We start from the raw sequence: 20,339 nt of genomic DNA, 5'->3' as shown, positions 1-20,339 counted from the left end.
TCTGAATCTTGTCTAGATCATTTTGAATGACCTTTGCTGCTGCAACAGTGTTTGCAACTCCTCCTACTTTTGTGTCGTCTGCAAATTTAACAAGTTTGCTTACTATACCAATAAAGATAATGTTTAAATAATAAGAGTGAAACATTATTAGAATCAAATAAAGGAACTATGCTAACTTCTTAATAACTGTTTGGACGTGAATGATTATAAATTATGAAACATGATATTAGTATCTTACAATAAAATAACTATGGGGAAAACATGGAAAACCTGCAAAATTATTGTGCACACTTTTATAAGGGAAAACTCACATGCAATCGGTTAAATGAAGAGGGAAAGAGAGGTAACCAGCATGTCAATATTCATTAGGCACTGTAAATATGTTCAACTCCCAAATAACTATAGCTGCATTATAATGCTACTACTGAACATTCTGTGCATTTTCTGAAGAAAGCGTTTTTGTCATGACATACATTTCTTTTGCACAAGGACCAGACCTAAAACAAATACCAGATGTCACTATTGTTTCGTGGCTTGTGATTGTGAACGGGTGCAGAGGTGATGCAGTGCAGGAGTAATCACAGACAATTGTAATCTGGTTTGGAAAGGCTTATTTCAATCCGGGTCTGGTGACCAAAAGAAAAGGCTCCGGCAATACACAACAATGTGTAATGCGTGGAGCCAAATAAACGGGTTTACAGTCCCAAACAATAATCGTTATCTGCCGACAATACTAAAACAAGGTCACCAGTCCAGGGTGTGTGTATTAGTGCTCATGGTAGGTGATAACGAGTAATTTTAGTGACTGTTGTGAAGTGCTGTGCTGGCCCAGAAACATGTTTAGCTGTCTGGTGGTTCAACAAACAAGACAATTACTAACAACACAGAATAACAAACAAACACTCACGAATACTCTTTTCACACAAAAACAGTTCTCAGGCAGTTACTACTGCAGCTCTCAGTCCTTTCAGGTTAATCATGAAATGAACCGAATGTCTGTCTCTCTGGGTCCTTCTGCCTGGGAGCTAATCCAGGAGATATCATTTCGGCTCTGTTAGCTTAAACCATACATTTGGTTTTGTGCTAATATAGCATAGTATTTTTTGTTTCATTTAACTGATAGAAACATGCACTGTTATTTTAGAAAGTCAGCTGTGAATAATTACTCCCAAAGAAAGGAGAGAAACACTCTTCTGGTTTGTGTTTTATTGATTTATTTATTTATCTTTAATATCTTTTTTGGTATACTAATATCTATAAATTATACTTAGATGCTTCCGGTGAACACAGACATGATAATTTCTCTTTCGATACATTCAAAGATACTCAAACATCTGTCCAACACTACTTGGACTAGACACCCATTCCCAGCATGCTGCAAACTTTAATATGACAGGCGTTGGAGGCCCCTCCCTCTCTCCCTTATCCAATGAAAGGATCCGATTAAAGGGACTATACACAGAGTGGTGTTGAAAGGGGCAGCTGCTGTGAGGCTAGGAGAGGGGGAGCAGGAGCAGCAGGAGGAGTAGGAGGCTGGGGTGCAGCATGCTGGAGCCCCCCTTGAGGCTGAACGAGGGTCTGCTGGTGGTAGTGTTTTGCTTTGTGGTGTCGAACCCCCTCTCCTTCCCTTGTGCGGGATCCTTCTTCCATCTGTCAGCTGTGGAAAGACAAAGACGAAAGCGAAACATGGTTACAAAGCTGTTGTCCAGAAAAACAAACCAGCAAATATTTCTAAGCTGACACTGACACTTCTTTGACATTTCTTTAATTGTTGATTTCTTAACCCTTAGCGGTCCATTTATTCAGCACTTGTCAGGCACATCAGCTCCAATTTATTTTCACACATACTGTTTATTTTACATGCACTGGGGCGTATCTGAGCAATACACAAAAAGAGCTTATCTGATAGCCCCATGCACTACAGAGATAACACGGACATAACAAAGGAAATAGCTGCTTCTGCATTCAGCGCTCAAAGAATATCACATTTACAGAGCTTTTATTTGATGTTATAGTAATAAAATAATGACTTGGATCGCATTATTGAGGAGTTTGGTGATAAAATGAGTGATCAGGAGAGGATTTATCAGTATGCATGTGAAAAATACAGTGAACAAGGGGTGGGGCTTGGCTGGAGATGCAGTACTGAGTGTCCTTTTGCGCTTTTTAAACCTGTGTTACTCTGAAAAAACAAATTTAAACACCACGTGTAAAATAAATATGACTCACGCTACAATGCGCCACTCGTGGACCCAGCCACTCGTTTGTACCCCTTGCTCCTGAGAAAGGGTTAAACTAAATTACAAAATGGTGCCAACCAACTCAACACAGTCAGTCACAAATTAAATACCATAATGAGTAACAAGGAAATATTGACTGCAAGGAAAACACTGAATAATCAAAATGATTAACCTCTAGCTGGTTTCAATCTGAGTGTGTGGATTAGTGTCTCCGATCTCCATCTGACAGACTCTACTCGTGGTGTGCCATGGGCCCTGTGCACCACCCCTGGCTGCTTTGATAGCCTGTTGACTTCATGTTTAGTGACAGGAGTTGGGTGAATTGCTAGATTGCTTAATAAGAATACCAAGAGAAGAATTGCAGGGGGACCAAACTCCCAAATTAAAATGACAGGTGATGGCAGCTGCACATGTCAAAGGAATCAATGAACCAAAGGAATCAGTGAACCAAGCTAAACCAGAAAATGATTACTGTCCACAGGGTAATCAGAAACATATATGCATTGATGAGAATGACTGCCCCTGTGTCTAGTGCTGAAATATACAGGTATGGTAGAACTGAAAACAGATGCATGAAAGACCCATATTGCTTCAGGTGTATGCTTAGAAAATAATTATGTTCTGCTTGTCTTCAGGCCTTTCTTTGCTTTAACCTCAATTTGATGGGAAAAAGGGCCTTTGAGCTGAATAACAGGATTTTTTGTCACCTAATAGACACTTCTTCACAAATGCAATATTTCCTGTCAACATGAATTTTGGAATTATGCATTATGCATTTTGATAAAATGCAACAAAATGACAGCTATACATTTCTAAAATGCAAATGTACAGTGACAAGATTTCAGAACCTCCCTTTTCCTCTCTCATACACTTTGATTGTGAGGTTGATATCTCCCTGTCCGTCAAGCAGAGAGGGGCTGGTCCTGCCTTGCAAAGAGAACAAACAACTTTTCAATGCTGTGATTCCTGTGCTATTGACTTAAACAGTTGTATTAATGTTACTGATGTATGAAGTGCAGGTTTATTGTTTCTGATGATCTATATATATATATATATAGGACAATAGGACATTGAAATAACATATCATCTGTAGGATGGAGCATAAGGAGGTTAAGTGATTTGCTCAGGGTCAGAACTGGTGACCTTCTGGTTACAAGCCCTGGACTTTAACCACTGGACCACACGCAAGTGGAAGCGACAGAATGGGAGAAGTACAGGCATGGAAAAGTATAGATCAGTAGAAGCAGTAAGGAGAAATTTCATCTTTAACTGCTTTAATCAGAAAATACAGTAAATTGGGAAAACACTACAGCTTAAAGTCTAACAGATGCGTGTCTTTTTCTGATAACAAATTGAAACTCAGAGCAGCTGATTCAAATTCGGTATCATAAACAAGGCAGTCTTCCCAGCGACAGCGAGTGGAAGCGACAGCGTGGGAGAAGTACAGGTGTGGAAAAGTACAGAGCAGTTAGAAGCAGTTTGAAAGCAGGCTGACAGCTGCTGAAGCTAAACTAAACTGGTGCCAACCAACTCCAAAAAAAATAAAATATTTATATATATATATATATATATATATATACATGGTATTCAAGCCAATAATCTGTGACACCTGCAGACTGATGTGGGAAATCTGAGAAAACCCAGCAGAGTTAAACCAAGTGTATGTAAAGTGTCACATGATCCAGGAATTGAGACAGCAACAGGATCTTGAGGAGCTGGCACAAAATGCCCACCATTCATGGAAGTCTGTACCACCCCTAACAGACTGAAAGCCAACAGGGAGAAACATATATGCATTGAAGAAGCTGCCCCTGTGTCTAGTGCTGATATACAGGTATGACAGAAGAGGCGGAGGGGTAGCGCTATACATAAGAAACAGTCTTGGAAGCACAGGTGTTACTGTAAATCTGGACGAAGAAAACAACAGCAAATCAATATGGGTCAGAATAATGGTCAAAAATTGAAATGGTGCATTTTGATAAAATGCAACAAAAATTGAAATGGTGAAAATGACTAAAACAATTTGTCAAGGCATCGACTAGAGGGGAGGCATGCCTTGATTTAGTCTTTTCAAATAACAAAACTTTGAGTACGCGACTAAGTTTGGAAGCCAATAAAACAGGCAGTCTTCCCAGCGACAGCGGACCTTCGCTGTCCGCACCCCTCTTCATGTCCACACCTTTATGCTAAATCTATCAAAACTTTCGGTCGACTGTCGACGGACTTCGATTATATGAAGGTTTTTTTATTATCTATGTATTATGTATATATTGTATTATATGTACCACAAGTCGGTTATAGAACTGTGACGTACTCCACCCTTTAGAACGCTTTGTGGAGTCGTCTCAATTTGGTTCACGATTCATTTTCACAGTGTAATAGGGTCCTTAACTCTGTCGTTGGTCTAGAACTCCTAGCGTTGCTGCGGGTGGTAAAGTACCTTCAGAGACATGGTGGAGATTGTATTCTGACTTTCGGTTGTCTCCCTGATCGTCTTCGAGTTGTCGGCTCCGCCTCCCCACGCGATATTGTTCTTTTGGCAAGAACCTTCTCGTTGTCCACAAATGACATTTAGACCTCTGCTTCATTTGTTTCGTTTAGTTATACCCAGTCTATTACCAGTGTTTAACTTTACCATACTTTACTTTACCAGACTTTTACTGATTTTGTTAAACAGGCTTCTCAGTAGGCTGAGCTCCCTTCCCGTACGGAAAAACTAAATCAGGACTTCAGACAGAATAACTAAAACAGAGGTCAGAGAACCACTGACAAACTCAGACCACAACATGGTCTCATTTGAAGTTATTTTTAAAACCCAAAAAGTAATGACTAAAGCTAAGGTTTACAATTTTAGAAAGGCAACTATGAAAGTATGAAACAGAGACTAACAGAAGTAGATTGGAGTAAAATAGAAAAAACATCCACAGAAAAAGGATGGCTGTTTTTTAAAAATGTAGTACTAGAGACGCAAAATATTTTCATCCCAAAAGTAGACAAATCTAAATCTAAAACAAAATTGCCAAAATGGTTTAACAGATCAACTAAAAAAAAAATTCAGCAAAAAAAGGCTCTTTACAGAGCATTTAAAAGGGACCAAAAACAAAGTACAAAGAAAGAGTACAAGGAACTGCAAATGCAAGTCAAAAAGGAAGTTAGAAAGGCCAAGAGAGAGATAGAAATGAACATTGCTAAGGGGGCTAAAAGCAATTCCAACATGTTTTTCCAATATTACAACAGCAAGAGAACATTTAAAGAGGAGGTTAAATGTCTAAGAGATACAAATGGCAAAATCATAGACAAAGAAAAAGAAAAAAGCAAATATATTACATGATTACTTTTCACAAGTTTTTACAAAGGAGGATACGGACAACATGCCCCACATGTCATCCAGTTCCTATCCAGTTTTAAATAACTTTAGCATAACTGAGGCAGAAGTGTTAAAGGGACTAGGAGCTCTTAAAATAAATGAAAGAAGTTATTTACAAACCACTAACCAAGATCACGCAACAGTCTCTTGACACAGGGGTTGTACTGACAGACTGGAAAATTGCAAGCATAATACCGATCCACAAAAAGGGAAACAAAACCGAACAAAGTAACTACAGACCACTAAGCCTGACTTCTATTATATGTAAACGTATGGAAACTATAATAAGATCCAAAATGGAAAATTACCTATATGGTAACAGTATCCTGGGAGACAGTCAACATGGTTTTAGCAAAGGAAGATCTTTAAATAAGCCTACATATATACAGTATAGTATAGTTTAGCGTAGGAGTTAACTTTTACATTTTGAAGTTTTATTGGTATCATCTTTGACATACAGTAACACTTGTCTAATCCGGCATTGCATAGGCCGGAGCATTCTGCTGGATTAGACAGTGGGCTGGTTAAAAGAGGTATATATTCTGCTGGATTAGACAGTGGGCTGGTTACAGAGGTATATATTCTGCTGGATTAGACAGTGGGCTGGTTACAGAGGTATATATTCTGCTGGATTAGGCAGTAGGCTGGTTACAGAGGTATATATTCTGCTGGATTAGACAGTGGGCTAGTTACAGAGGTATATATATTCTGATGGATTAGACAGTGGGTTGGTTACAGAGGTATATATTCTGCTGGATTAGACAGTGGGCTGGTTACAGAGGTATATATTCTGCTGGATTAGAAAGTGGGCTGGTTACAGAGGTATATATTCTGCTGGATTAGACAGTGGGCTGGTTACAAAGGTATATATTCTGCTGGATTAGACAGTGGGCTGGTTACAGAGGTATATATTCTGCTGGATTAGGCAGTAGGCTGGTTACAGAGGTATATATTCTGCTGGATTAGACAGTGGGCTGGTTACAAAGGTATATATTCTGCTGGATTAGACAGTGGGCTGGTTACAGAGGTATATATTCTGCTGGATTAGGCAGTAGGCTGGTTACAGAGGTATATATTCTGCTGGATTAGACAATGGGCTAGTTATAGAGGTATATATTCTGATGGATTAGACAGTGGGCTGGTTACAGAGGTATACATTCTGCTGGATTAGACAGTATTTGAGCACTTTAAAAAACTCATACAATACACACAGCAGAAGAACAGTCCAGGTATACCCTGTAATTCAAGGATTGCATTAAGGTTACTTTCTTCATTAATTAAACAACCATTTTTGGCTATGTATTCCTTTTTATTTTTTTTACTATTTTTAATTGCATTAAAGCCATCAAATAAATTAGACAATCACTAATTTTGCCTATATTGACAATTTTCCAAGATTTGATTTCATGTGCACAATAAATCAAAATGGGGTTTTCTAATACATTTGCAATCTACTGTATATATAATAATATGGGATGTTACATTGAATTGTAATACAGTATAAGTATTACAAAACAATCAGTAATAAAAGCATATATTTGAAATTTGAAAGGCATATATATATATGGCAGGGCAGATGAAAAGCCCTGCACATAATGAGAAGGGATACAGGTATATTGTTTGGGAATGGGTGATGTTGTTATTGTATGATTTAAATGTATTTTGTGACTTAAAAAAAATAATGTTTTGTCTTTTGTTGTTGATTTGGATTTGGTCTGGCAGGGATGATTTGTTAGCAGTTTGTCCCTGCCAGACATCTCGTGAAAATGCATGCTCGGCAGCAGCTTAATTAGAAACAGAGTTGCTGTCAACCACTCAAATATTACAAATCCTGTGCAGAAGGTGACCATCTCCAGATTAATGAATTGATTAATTTATTGCTGGTTTGGAGATGGTCACTGGTATAAAAGCCTGCCAAAGTAAAACAGATCAGTGAAGGCTTCTGCCCAGCCTGACCTACGTGTTGTGTTTTGTGTACGAGATCTGATTTTGTAAACCTTTTATTTTGCTCTTTTTCATTCAAATATTTATTTTATTTTTGTGCTGAATTAAAACAGTGCAAGAGAATGCTTTTCACCAGAGTACCTGCCTGTGTTGCCTCTGTCAGCTATCTGGTCTGGGAACGTCAACTTTCGGCTACCCTGTCACAATATAATAGATATAATGTGATTTGTCCAGGTTATCCACAGAAGCACCAAGCTGTGAGCGCCTCTGTAAGAGAATGTAACTCTTTGGAAATCCTTGACTTGTAGAAGTCAGGGCATTAAACAGACAACCTTCAGAATGTCATTAAAGTAAATTAGGAATAAATCATTGTAATGGTGACTGGCAGACCAGCCTGAGTTTCACTACATTCTCTGTGAGCTTCTCCCTGCCTCTACCCTCCATCACACCAGGCTGCTGACTGCAGCTCTGTCAACTGAGTGAGCCCATTCATTTAATACATCACATGTATATCCATCCCTCTCTCCTCTCTCTCCCCCCTCAGTTACACCATGCTGCTGTCTGCAGCTCTGTCAACTGAGCCCATTCATTTAATATCTCACAGGTAAATCCACCCCCCCCCCACCCCCCCCCCCCACCCATGCTGCTGTCTGCAGCTCTGTCGACTGAGTGAACCCTTTCAATTAATACCTCACAGGAACATCTATCCCCTCTCCTCTCTCTCCTCTCCCTTCTCTCCCCCCAGCCACAGGCAGCCTTGTCAGCTTGTTGGCCACACTAAATCACTCTGATTGGAGAGCATTAAGGCAACCTGGCCCAGTAATTGAAACTGTCCTCTTGTCTTTTAAACCCCTGGATTAGATCTGTGCTCTGCAGTCCTGGGAAGCTGCTGGTATGTTGAGGAGTATCACAATTGTTAGAATGGAAAATAAAGAGCATGTATTTTCACAGCAGTGCATTTACACTTGCCAGTTTACTAGAATAGCTCTTCCAATACTTGTAAATGATTTTAATATGCACGCTATCTCACAAGACAATGTTATATTCAAATGATCTAAATTATAATTATTATTAACTCCACCCCGACCCTTTGTTATGATATATCTACGTATCCTTATATTGTCTGCTCATCAATACAAATGCTTTTAAGTGTAGTGGATCTCTAAATATTAACCGCTCCCTCCCAGCGCAGAATGACTGGGTGGGAAATTTGTTCTTCAGTGAAATATGGTTTTCTGCAATGGCATCACATTGAAATATTATTGTAGAAACCAGAATACTTATTGCCTTAACCCGCGCTGTTTACAATATTTCGTTCAGATTAAAAGAGGTTTAAAAGGCATTGAATCACAAAAGGACACTCAGTACTGTATCTCCAGCTAATCCCCCCCTTTGTTCATTGTATTTTTCACATCCCTCCTTATGGACGTGCATACTGACAAATCCTCTCCCGATCACTCGTTTTATCACCAAACTCCTCAATAATGCAATCCAAGTCATTATTTTATTACTATAACATCTCAAAAAGCTCTGCAGATGTCTGTGATATTCTTTGAGCGCTGGATGCAGAAGCAGCTATATTCTTTGTTTGTGTCTGTGTTATCTCTGTGGTGCAGGGGCTATCAGATACGTCTTTTTTGTTCGGCTTCATTCGGCTCCTATCGATCTCACTCGGCTCTTGAAAGGTTTTCTCTGCTTTTTCTGGAGAAAAATTGACTACAGACCTGTGCTTTACATCTTTTTGATGTTGGACAAGGTCCAACATCGGACAGGAAAGGGAAAATTGTAATGTCGGACCTGGTCCGATATAGGACTGCAAAGGGTTAACGCTAGCACCGCCATAGCCTCTTTTTGAACAGCTTTTGCCATTCAAATTTAAATATCTCAACGTATGTGAATATCTCATGCAAGTCCGTTCTTAAGTGTTACTAAATATTTGAATTAAATACCCATACTGTGTTTCAGCTGCAGAATCGTAAAAATGAATATGTTATAAGCCCTTGCTTCTTCAAGCGCCAGATTCACAGTTTATGTAGCTGACAATTTAGTCAGGGCTTTGTAATTAAATCAAATACATTGTGAAAGATATGATATAATCCTGTTGAGTGCTTGAAACAGTGATGAAAGTCATTCTACACATCATGTATTATTATTATTTACACTACATTTCTCAGGCAGAATGACTGTGCCACCCTGAGTCTGATGGTGCAAAAAAAAATGTGCGTATTCTAAGCTCTCTGCACAGATCAGTGGCCATCGGGACTGATGCTAAACGAAAGCCAGAGACTGTTGCTTTTACAATGGAACAAAGTACGGGGTGGATATACTGGATCAAATGGCATGGCTGTATTCTGTCAAAGGTGGTACTCGCAGGTGGACTGTGGCTGTTTTTTTATAATGTTTTGGACCTGGCAGCCATCAGTGCTTTGGTTTTGTACAAGGAGTGCACCGGCAGCACAATCACTTGGGGGGACTTCATTTTGCAGCTAGCCTTGGAGCTATAGCAGAAACATTTTGATAAAGAGACACAAAATAAAAGACAATGCAAAGGTTGCTAAATGCGATAAAAATAGGACAACTGATGTCTGCGCCTGTTGTGAAAAGGCAGTCTGTGGCAGATACACTGGTAAAAGTTAAAGTGTGTTTTCTTTGTAGTTTTTATAACTAGTTATTTATGTTTTCTAATTGTATATTTGCATCAGCTTTCTACACCTGTTTACACAGAAGTCTATTGCGTAAAGTTTATTTTATTACAGTTTTTCGTGTTTATGTATATGTGCTCATTTTGAAAAAAATAAGAAAAAAAATTACATTTTCAACGTAAATACAGAGTTTCTGCTCTGAAAATGTTATGTACGATGTTCATAAATAAAAAAATTAAGTTGTATCTGATTGTTTGTATCTGACTACTCACTTCTAAATCTTTTGTAGTCATTTTTGTATTACTTTAGTATAAATACATGTTAATTTGGATTCATATGTTGTTTTTTTCTGACTTTATGTGAACAAAAAGACACACATTTGCCCATTTTCCCATTGGAAATAGTGATATTTTGAAATATCACTGTCCTGGTCACAAAAGCAAAGTTTGTGGGGAATAACAGCCATTTCCTATACTTTTGAGGCATAAGCAATTAGGAAATAACACTTACTACCCAGGAACAAAAATTGTGTTACATAGTGATATCCCTCGGAGCACAGTAAAGTCCATTATTAAGAAATGGAGAGAATGTGGCACAACTGTGAATCTGTCTAGAACAGGCCGTCCTCAAAAACTAAGTATCCAGCTGAGAAGGGCACTAGTCAGGGAGGCCACGAAGAGGCCTATGGCAACTCTAAAGGAGTTACAGTCTTCCACGGCTGGGCCAGGTGCTTCACAAAACTGGCCTTTATGGGAAAGTGGCAAAAAGAACGCCATTGTTGAAAAAAACTCACAAATCTCAGTTAGAGTTTGCCAGACTCTGAGACCAAGTGGAAGAAGATTCTATGGTCTGATGAGACCAAAATAGAGCTTTTTGGCCTCAATGCTAAGCGTTATGTTTGGGGCAAGCCTAACACCGCACATCATCCTGAGAACACCATCCCTACAGTGAAGCACGGTGGTGACAACATCATGCTATGGGGATGCTTCTCTGCGTCAGGGCCTGGAAATCTTGTGAAGATAGAGGGCATAATGGATGCAGCAAAGTACAGAGAAATCCTGGAGGAAAACCTGCTGAAGTCTGCAAGAATTAATCTTCCAGCAGGACAATAACCCCAAATATACAGCCAAAGCCACACTGGAGTGGCTTAAAAACAAAAAGGTCAATGTCCTGGAGTGGCCCAGTCAAAGCCTGGACCTCAATCCAATTGAGAATATGTGGAAAGAGTTAAAAATTGCTGTTCACCAAAGGTCCCCAACCAACTTGACGGAGCTTGAGCAATTTTGCAAAGAAGAATGGGCAAAAATTGCAGTGTCCAGATGTGGAAAGATGGTAGAGATTTATCCAAATAGACTCATGACTGTAATTTGCTGCCAAAGGTGCCACTACCAAATATTGACTCAAGGGGGTGAATACTTATGCATACAATTATGTATTTCTGTTTGGATTTGTAATTAATTTAGAACAATTTGTAGATTTTATTTTTCACTTTGAAATTCTGGACTTTTTTTGTGTTGATCAGTGTCAAAAACTCCTAATTAAATTAATTTTGATTCCATGTTGTAACACAGTAAAATGTGAAAAAGTCCAAGGGGGGTGAATGCTTTTAAGAGCCACTATATTTTCCACTATTTTTGCCCTCTGTAGTCCATAGTGTTACTGACAGGCTGCTATAATGCATTTCATTTTCCACTATGACTGCAGTACATATTTAATATATGAATCAGTCAGGAAAATAAGTGAGGGAAGGTTGGATAGTAAATAGGATTTAATATATTTTGTTTAAATGTAGCTGACACAGCATATGTGAATAAATATTGACATATATTTTGTTTAAATATAGTTAATAGAGCATAAGTAAATAAATAAATAACACAAACAAATAACAGAAAATGTTTTTGAAGTTCATATCATATAGCAAAGTTTTTCTCCATCTTCTTCTGGTTTGCTGACTGCTGCATAATCCAGTTTATATCCCACCTGTCATATTTGTTTTCGTCACTTTGAATTTTTTGAATTTCAGAAAGTCAGAAAACAGTGACAGTGATGTTTTAATCACCATTTTAGTGTTTGGAGCATCTTTGTTTTGCAGTATGTTTTGTAATTAATTTTCTGTTAAGTCACAAAATCGCTATTGAGCAGTTTTTTCACATTTCCCCATTTTCTCTTGTTGTGAGGAGTGAAGTTGAAAGACGTTCCTTTGAAAAGGGGTGGGAGTCACAGTGATGTGAACCAATCACATGCCAGAGGGAGACTATTGTCCGGTGGTGTAAGGTGTGAGGGCAATAGTTCAATCTATTTTTGCTCCTGTGAATAGGTTTTAATCAATCACAGGCCAGGATTTCCAACCACTGATTCATATATATATATATAGAAAGTCTACACCCATTTTCAAAATGTTCACCTTTTATTGCCTTATAGCCTAGAATTAAGGCTTAATTCCGAATTTAGACCGGACATTAATTTCACCGTTCTAAAGTTCGGTAAGCCATCTCCAAGAAAGCCCACCTTGAATCCCATTTGAAGTATGCAAAAAACACTCAGGAGATTCTGTAGCCACGTGGAAAAAAAGTTTTGTGGTCTGACAAAACAAAAATGGAACTTTTTGGCCTAAATGCAAACCGTTATGTTTGGCGCAAACCCAACACAGAGCATCACCCAAAGAACACCATCCCGACTGTGAAGCATGGTGGTGGCAGCATCATGTTATGGGGAGGTTTCTCATCGGTAGGTACTGGGGCACTCGTCAGGATAGAAGGGAAAATGAATGGAGCAAAGTACAGCAAAGTCCTTGAGGAAAACCTGCTGCCCTCTGCAAGAAAGCTGAAACTGGGACGGAAGTTCACCTTTCAGCACGACAACGACCCAAAGCACACAGCCAAAGCTACACTGGAGTGGCTAAGTAACTAAAAGGTGAATGTCCTTGAGTGGCCCAACCAGAGCCCCGACCTAAGTTCAATCGAAAATTTGTGGCATGATTTGAAGATTGCTGTCCATCATGCTTAATGATTGCTGTCCATCAACTTGACAGAGCTTGAACAGTTTTGTAAAGAAGAATGGTCAAGTATTGCCAAATCCAGGTGTGCAAAGTTGGTAGAGACCTATCCCAACAGACTCACAGCTGTAATTGCTGCCAAAGGTACTTCCACCAAGTATTAACTCAGGGTAGGGGAGACTTCCATTGTAATCTTTCAGTTTTTAATATATCATTTTTTTCTCAATAAAACCATTTTCCCCTTAACAGTGTGGAGTATGGTGTGTAGATAAGTGGAAAAAAATCCTCATTTAAATGCATGAAACTCTGAGGCACTGACACAATGAAAAAATGTTCAAGGGGGTGTAGACTTTCACAGTTGACTAATTGCATGGGCTTGGGACCAGTGTAAGGTCTTGCATATAAACACAGAGAGGCAATACAATGGGATGTAATGACAATATATGTGCATGTACATGTACATGTATATATGACTTGTTTTGATCAGACTCATAACTTTATTTTTCACTTATATTTTATTACAAGTAACTTAAAATACTGAATAATTTCAGAAAAATAAAACAACTTGAAATACGTTATACGCTTAATGCAAACAACCCTATTTGCTGGCAACGCACAACATGAAAAGTAAAATAATGTATATAACAGCCACCATAAACTGTTATTTTTATATATTTTATTACAAGTAACTCAAAATACTGTACAAGTTTAGATAAACCAACTTGAAATACATTATGCACTCAATACAAACACTACTACTTAGTTATTGTAGTACAGTACAGCTAAACGTAAGTCAGGTGTGCATAGTACCTTACTACAGATCTTGTGAGTACAATGTAGCAAAAATATAAGTGATGGAAGTATGTACAGTATTCGACCGATTCAGCTGATAAACAATAACTGTCATAAGACTGACAAAAATTTGCCTCCATGAAGGCTCGTACTGTGCTGACGTTTGAGTTTTACCGATTCGCTTTGCAATTTTCGGTGTCTTTCTTGCCAGCTTTTACCACTGTCATGCCGTTGCTGTGCGCTCTGTGGCCCTGCTATTGCTAAAACGCAAACAACAGTGGACTTGCAGGAGGGTGGACGGCTTTTGGGGGGGTGGGAGTGGGTGGAGGACATGGTTATGGGGCCAGGTGTGCTGCGCACAAGGGGGGGTATGTGTAGCAGGGCAGCAGGAGAGAGCCCTACACACTATTTTAATATAAAGTGTATTTGTTTTGTTTATTATTATTATTATTATTATTATTATTATTGTTAGAAAACATGGATCGAGAATTGATTAGCAGTTTGCTACGCATGTGGACTGGCAGAGCTATACTGGTGTTCTTTTCTGAAAGGAGACTAATATTGAAGATAGCAGACTGTTTGGTTCAAATTGCATGTACTGCTAACCATTGATAGAGACATTGTGTCTACAAGCTTCTTGCCCAACATTGACTGCAAGCTAACAAGATAACAATGCTGTGGACTACAATTAGCACAGGCTCTAAAGACTTCAGAGAGATCGAAAGAGATAATGCCACTGGGATCAAAGGGAGTCTCAAGAAGATAACAAAAGGCAGATTTATGGACCTTTTTTCTCCAGGAGGGTGAAGAATGCATTGATTTCAGAGGTTGTCACACTAGACTACACACACACACACACACACACACACACACACACACACACACACAATAAATTAACAGAATAATGTGTTGTACCTTGGCCATTGGTTAAGTGTCAGAGAAAGGGGAGGTGGACCATCTACACAGAAGGGTATTTAATGTAATGCAAACATGCAAAGTATTCTGTTTGTCCTGTACAGAACTAGTCTACTCGGAGAAAAGATCCTCGAGCAGGTTCGGAAGCATTTAAACTAGAAAGGAAGGGGGGAGAAATCAACAAAAAAACAGAAGGGAGACCGCATCAAAACAAGAACAACAACTCAGGTAAGACAACCATTAAATGTATTTATCTAAATGCTAGAAGTATCAGAAACAAAATTCTAGAACTTGAAGCTACTGCACTAACAGGTAACTATGATGTGATAGGTGTTACAGAAACGTGGTTATCTGAGAGTGATGGGGACGAATATAATATATGTGGGTATACACTGTATAGGAAAGACAGGCAGGACAGAAGAGGAGGAGGGGTAGCGCTATACATAAGAAACAGTCTTGAAGCCCAGGTGTTAAACCTGGACAAAGAAAATAAAACCGAATCAATATGGGTCAGAATAACAGACAAAAATTCAAAAGGCATAATAATAGGAGCATGCTATAGACCGCCAGATTCAGACGGTGAGCACAATAATCTGTTATACAATGACATTAGAAATGCGTGTAGCAAAGGAGAAGCCATACTAATGGGGGATTTCAACTTCCCCCAAATAAAATGGGAAAACCCGGTGGGTAGCGCGAAGGATGAAATAGAAATGGTGGAAATGACAAATGACTGCTTCCTAACACAATTTGTGAAGGCACCCACTAGAGGGGAGGCATGCCTTGATTTAGTCTTTTCAAATAACGAAGATAGAATAACTAAAACAGAGGTCAGAGAACCACTGGCATTTGAAGTGTTTTTTAAATCCCCAAAAGTAAAGACTAAAGTTAAGGTTTACAATTTTAGAAAAGCAAACTATGAAGGCATGAAACAGAGACTAACAGAAGTAGATTGGAGTAAAATAGAGAAAACACCCACAGAAGAAGGATGGTTGTTCTTCAAAAATGTAGTACTAGAGGCGCAAAACAATTATATCCCTAAAGTAGACAAATCTAAATGTAAAACTAAATTGCCAAAATGGTTTAATAGATCAATTAAAAAAAATATTCAGCGAAAAAAGACACTTTACAGAGCATTAAAAAAGGACCAAAAAGAAAGTACGCAGAAAGAGTACACGGAACTGCAAACGCAAGTCAAAAAGGAAGTTAGAAAGGCCAAGAGAGAAATAGAAATGAACATTGCTAAGGGAGCTAAAACCAATTCCAAAATGTTTTTCCAATATTACAACAGCAAGAGAACATTCAAAGAGGAGATTAAATGTTTAAGAGATACAAATGGCAAAATCGTAGAGGAAGAAAAAAAAAATAGCAAATATGTTAAATGATTACTTTTCACAAGTTTTTACAAAGGAAGATACTGACAACATGCCCCACATGTCATCCAGTTCCTATCCAGTTTTAAATAACTTTAGCATAACTGAGGCAGAAGTGTTAAAGGGACTAGGAGCTCTTAAAATAAACAAATCCCCTGGGCCAGATGAGATCCTCCCAGTAGTACTCAAAGAAATGAAAGAAGTAATTTACAAACCGCTAACCAAGATCATGCAGCAGTCTCTTGACACAGGGGTGGTACCGACAGACTGGAAAATTGCAAACGTAATACCGATCCACAAAAAGGGAAACAAAACTGAACCAGGTAACTACAGACCAGTAAGCCTGACTTCTATTATATGCAAACTTATGGAAACTATAATAAGATCCAAAATGGAAAATTACCTATATGGTAACAGGGTCCTGGGAGACAGTCAACATGGTTTTAGGAAAGGGAGATCGTGTCTAACTAACTTGCTTGATTTTTTTTGAGGATGCAACATCGATAATGGATAATTGCAAAGCATATGACATGGTTTATTTAGATTTCCAGAAAGCTTCTGACAAAGTCCCGCACAAAAGATTAATTCTCAAACTGAACGCAGTTGGGATTCAAGGAAACACATGTACATGGATTAGGGAGTGGTTAACATGTAGAAAACAGAAAGTACTGATTAGAGGAAAAACCTCAGAATGGAGTGTGGTAACCAGCGGTGTACCACAGGGATCAGTATTAGGTCCTCTGCTATTCCTAATCTACATTAATGATTTAGATTCTGGTATAGTAAGCAAACTTGTTAAATTTGCAGACGACACAAAAGTAGGAGGAGTGGCAAACACTGTTGCAGCAGCAAAGGTCATTCAAAATGATCTAGACAAGATTCAGAACTGGGCAGACACATGGCAAATGACATTTAATAGAGAAAAGTGTAAGGTACTGCACGCAGGAAATAAAAATGTACATTATAAATATCATATGAGAGATACTGAAATTGGAGAAGGAATCTATGAAAAAGACCTAGGAGTTTTTGTTGACTCAGAAATGTCTTCATCTAGACAATGTGGGGAAGCTATAAAAAAGGCTAACAAGATGCTCGGATACATTGTGAAAAGTGTTGAATTTAAATCAAGGGAAGTAATGTTAAAACTGTACAATGCACTTGTAAGACCTCATCTTGAATATTGTGTGCAGTTCTGGTCACCTCGCTATAAAAAAGATATTGCTGCTCTAGAAAGAGTGCAAAGAAGAGCGACCAGAATTATTCCGGGCTTAAAAGGCATGTCATATGCAGACAGGCTAAAAGAATTGAATCTGTTCAGTCTTGAACAAAGAAGACTACGTGGCGACCTAATTCAAGCATTCAAAATTCTAAAAGGTATTGACAGTGTCGACCCAAGGGACTTTTTCAGCCTGAAAAAAGAAACAAGGACCAGGGGTCACAAATGGAGTTTAGAAAAAGGGGCATTCAGAACAGAAAATAGGAGACACTTTTTTACACAGAGAATTGTGAGGGTCTGGAATCAACTCCCCAGTAATGTTGTTGAAGCTGACACCCTGGGATCCTTCAAGAAGCTGCTTGATGAGATTCTGGGATCAATAAGCTACTAACAACCAAACGAGCAAGATGGGCCGAATGGCCTCCTCTCGTTTGTAAACTTTCTTATGTTCTTATGTTCTTAACTTCCATTCCAGTTTCAGCTTTCTTGCAGAGGGCAGGAGGTTTTCCTCAAGGACTTCTCTGTACTTTGCTCCATTCATTTTCCCTTCTATCCTGACAAGTGCCTCAGTCCACCACCATGCTTCACAGTAGGGATGGTGTTCTTTGGGTGATGCACTGTGTAGGGTTTGCGCCAAAAATAACTCTTTGCGTTTAGGCCAAAATGTTCCATTTTAGTTTCGTCAGACCACAAAACTTTTTGCCACATGGCTACAGAATCTCCTGAGTGTTTTTCTGTTCTGGATACTTCAAACTGGATTCAAAGTGAGCTTTCTTGAGTAATGGCTTCCTTCTTTTCACCCTACCATACAGCCCAGATTTGTGGAGTTCTTGGGATATTGTTGTCACATGCACACTTTGAAAGTCTTGGCCATAAAAGCCTGTAGCTCTTGTAAAGTTGCCATTGGCCTCTTGGTAGCCTCTCTGATCAGTCTCCTTCTTGCTCGGTCATCCAGTTTGGAGGGACGGCCTGATCTAGGCAGGGTCTTGGTGGTACCATACACCTTCCACTTCTTAATAATCGTCTTGACTGTGCTCCAAGGGATATTCAAGGCCTTTGCTATTTTTTTATACTCATCCCCTGATCTGTGCCTTTCAACAACTTTGTCCTGGAGTTGTTTTGAAAGCTCTTTGATGCTCATTGTCGAGTCTTTGCTTTGAAATGCACTACCCAGCAGAACCTACAGGAACTGCTGAATTTATCATGAAATCATGTGAGTCACTACAATTTAAAACAGGTGGAGGCCACTTAACTTGGTGTGTGATTTTGAAGGTGACTGGTTACACCTGAGCTAATTTAGGATTGCTATTAAATGGGAGTGGGCCTTATCCAACCAAGCTATTTCAGTTTTTATTTTTAATTAATTTTCTACAAATTTCTAGAATATTTTTTTCACTTGGAAGTTGTGGGGTAGGATGTGTAGATAAATGGAAAAAAACCAATTGTATATTAAAAAAAACAAGCAATCAAAAAACACATGCTTACTATCTATGAGAAGATTCAGTTTCAGTTTCTCTTACAGAGAAATTACAAACAAGCAGGTAAATTACAATTAGAAAAAAACAAGTAAGGTATATTTTAGTTTTAATAAAGATATATATATATATATATATATATATATATATATATATATATATATATATATATATATATATATATATATATATATATACACACACACACACACACACACACACACACACACACTGTATACCAGTTTAGTATTACATTTGCACTTAAGCGTTGCATTACCGGCAGCAGCCCTTTGCTCCATTGCACTGTATTCTTGGTAAGTTCCCACCTTGGCAGCCTCATCACATTGTCAGAGTAACTTCAGCTATGCTGCCATTACCACTTAGTGCAGGACAATTGCATTGCAAATTTTAGTGCTACTGGATGAAGATCATTTGTGTGGGAACCATTAGCACACCGTGGTCCCATTCTACCAGTAGCAGCCTCATGCCATAAAACAGGGGTGGCCAGCCTTTCACAGACCAAGAGGCAAGGAAATAAAATGTACAGTGACAATTTAGCATTTCACTGATATTTTTTACTACAATTACTATCACACACACACTATTAAATGAAGCTGACCTTTATTTTTTCCAGTACAGACTTTGGCAAAGTGCCCCGCCCCTGGGCTATTTATTTGTGTTGTATGTTATCTGTAGTGTGTTAATGTTGGTGTATTGTCATTGGTACACAGGATATACATGGGTCTGTGTAACACAGGTTGTTTAAAATATATATTTTTATTTAGGCACAAAGATTGCACAGCACTTCACATGCAGGTAAAATGTAATAATATGCGAGCACAGGGAATTGCATTTTATTAATTCATGTGCAGTTGTACCGAGACTCCAACTGAATGATTGATTAGCAATCGGGTCTCGGTACAGCTGCATAAAAGCAGAATGTTTTCACCCGCTCGGGGCTGTGTGTTTGTGGAGTGGAGAACGGGATTGGAGACGGAGGTAATAATAATAGTTAAAACAAATCAGAATTTTGTTTGTTTGCTGTTTGGTAGTGTCTGTTTCGTTTAGTGTTCATTCATTTTGCTTGTCTGTTTATTTTGGCCTCACGTGCCGTGTGCTGTTTTTGTTACAGCCTTTTTATTTACTATTTGTTTATTTATTAAATGCTGAGCACAAGCAAGCTTTCAGCTTCACCAAAACTCCATGTCTCTCTGTCATACTGTGTTAGTTTTTGGTTCTTGTCTGACGTCACCCACTACAGCTGTCTTTGTGACAATACGTAATATTGATATCCAAAGAAATACATTTTCACTATATATAAAAGCATAGTTTTGATTTGTTTCTTATTTTGGTGAGTAGTTAACTATCGTATATTTTCTC

General features: G+C 38.6%; 1 protein-coding gene across 2 annotated transcripts in view; it reads right to left on the bottom strand.

Annotated features, from left to right (window-relative positions):
• Positions 1-1,197: 1,197 nt before the first annotated feature.
• gpc5b (glypican 5b) overlaps positions 1,198-20,339 on the bottom strand; it is a 342,838-nt gene continuing 323,696 nt past the window's right edge. For both annotated transcript variants that reach the window (XM_041263858.1, XM_041263859.1), the window contains one exon: positions 1,198-1,657. In XM_041263858.1, coding sequence (XP_041119792.1) covers positions 1,494-1,657 — 164 coding nt within the window. In that variant the 3' untranslated portion in view covers positions 1,198-1,493. The remainder of the gene's footprint in view (positions 1,658-20,339) is intronic.

The sequence above is a fragment of the Polyodon spathula genome, chromosome 11, assembly GCF_017654505.1.
Source record: "Polyodon spathula isolate WHYD16114869_AA chromosome 11, ASM1765450v1, whole genome shotgun sequence".
Taxonomy (NCBI): domain Eukaryota; kingdom Metazoa; phylum Chordata; class Actinopteri; order Acipenseriformes; family Polyodontidae; genus Polyodon; species Polyodon spathula.
Note: the sequence above shows the minus strand (reverse complement) of the source record. Positions and strands in the feature narration are given on the sequence as shown.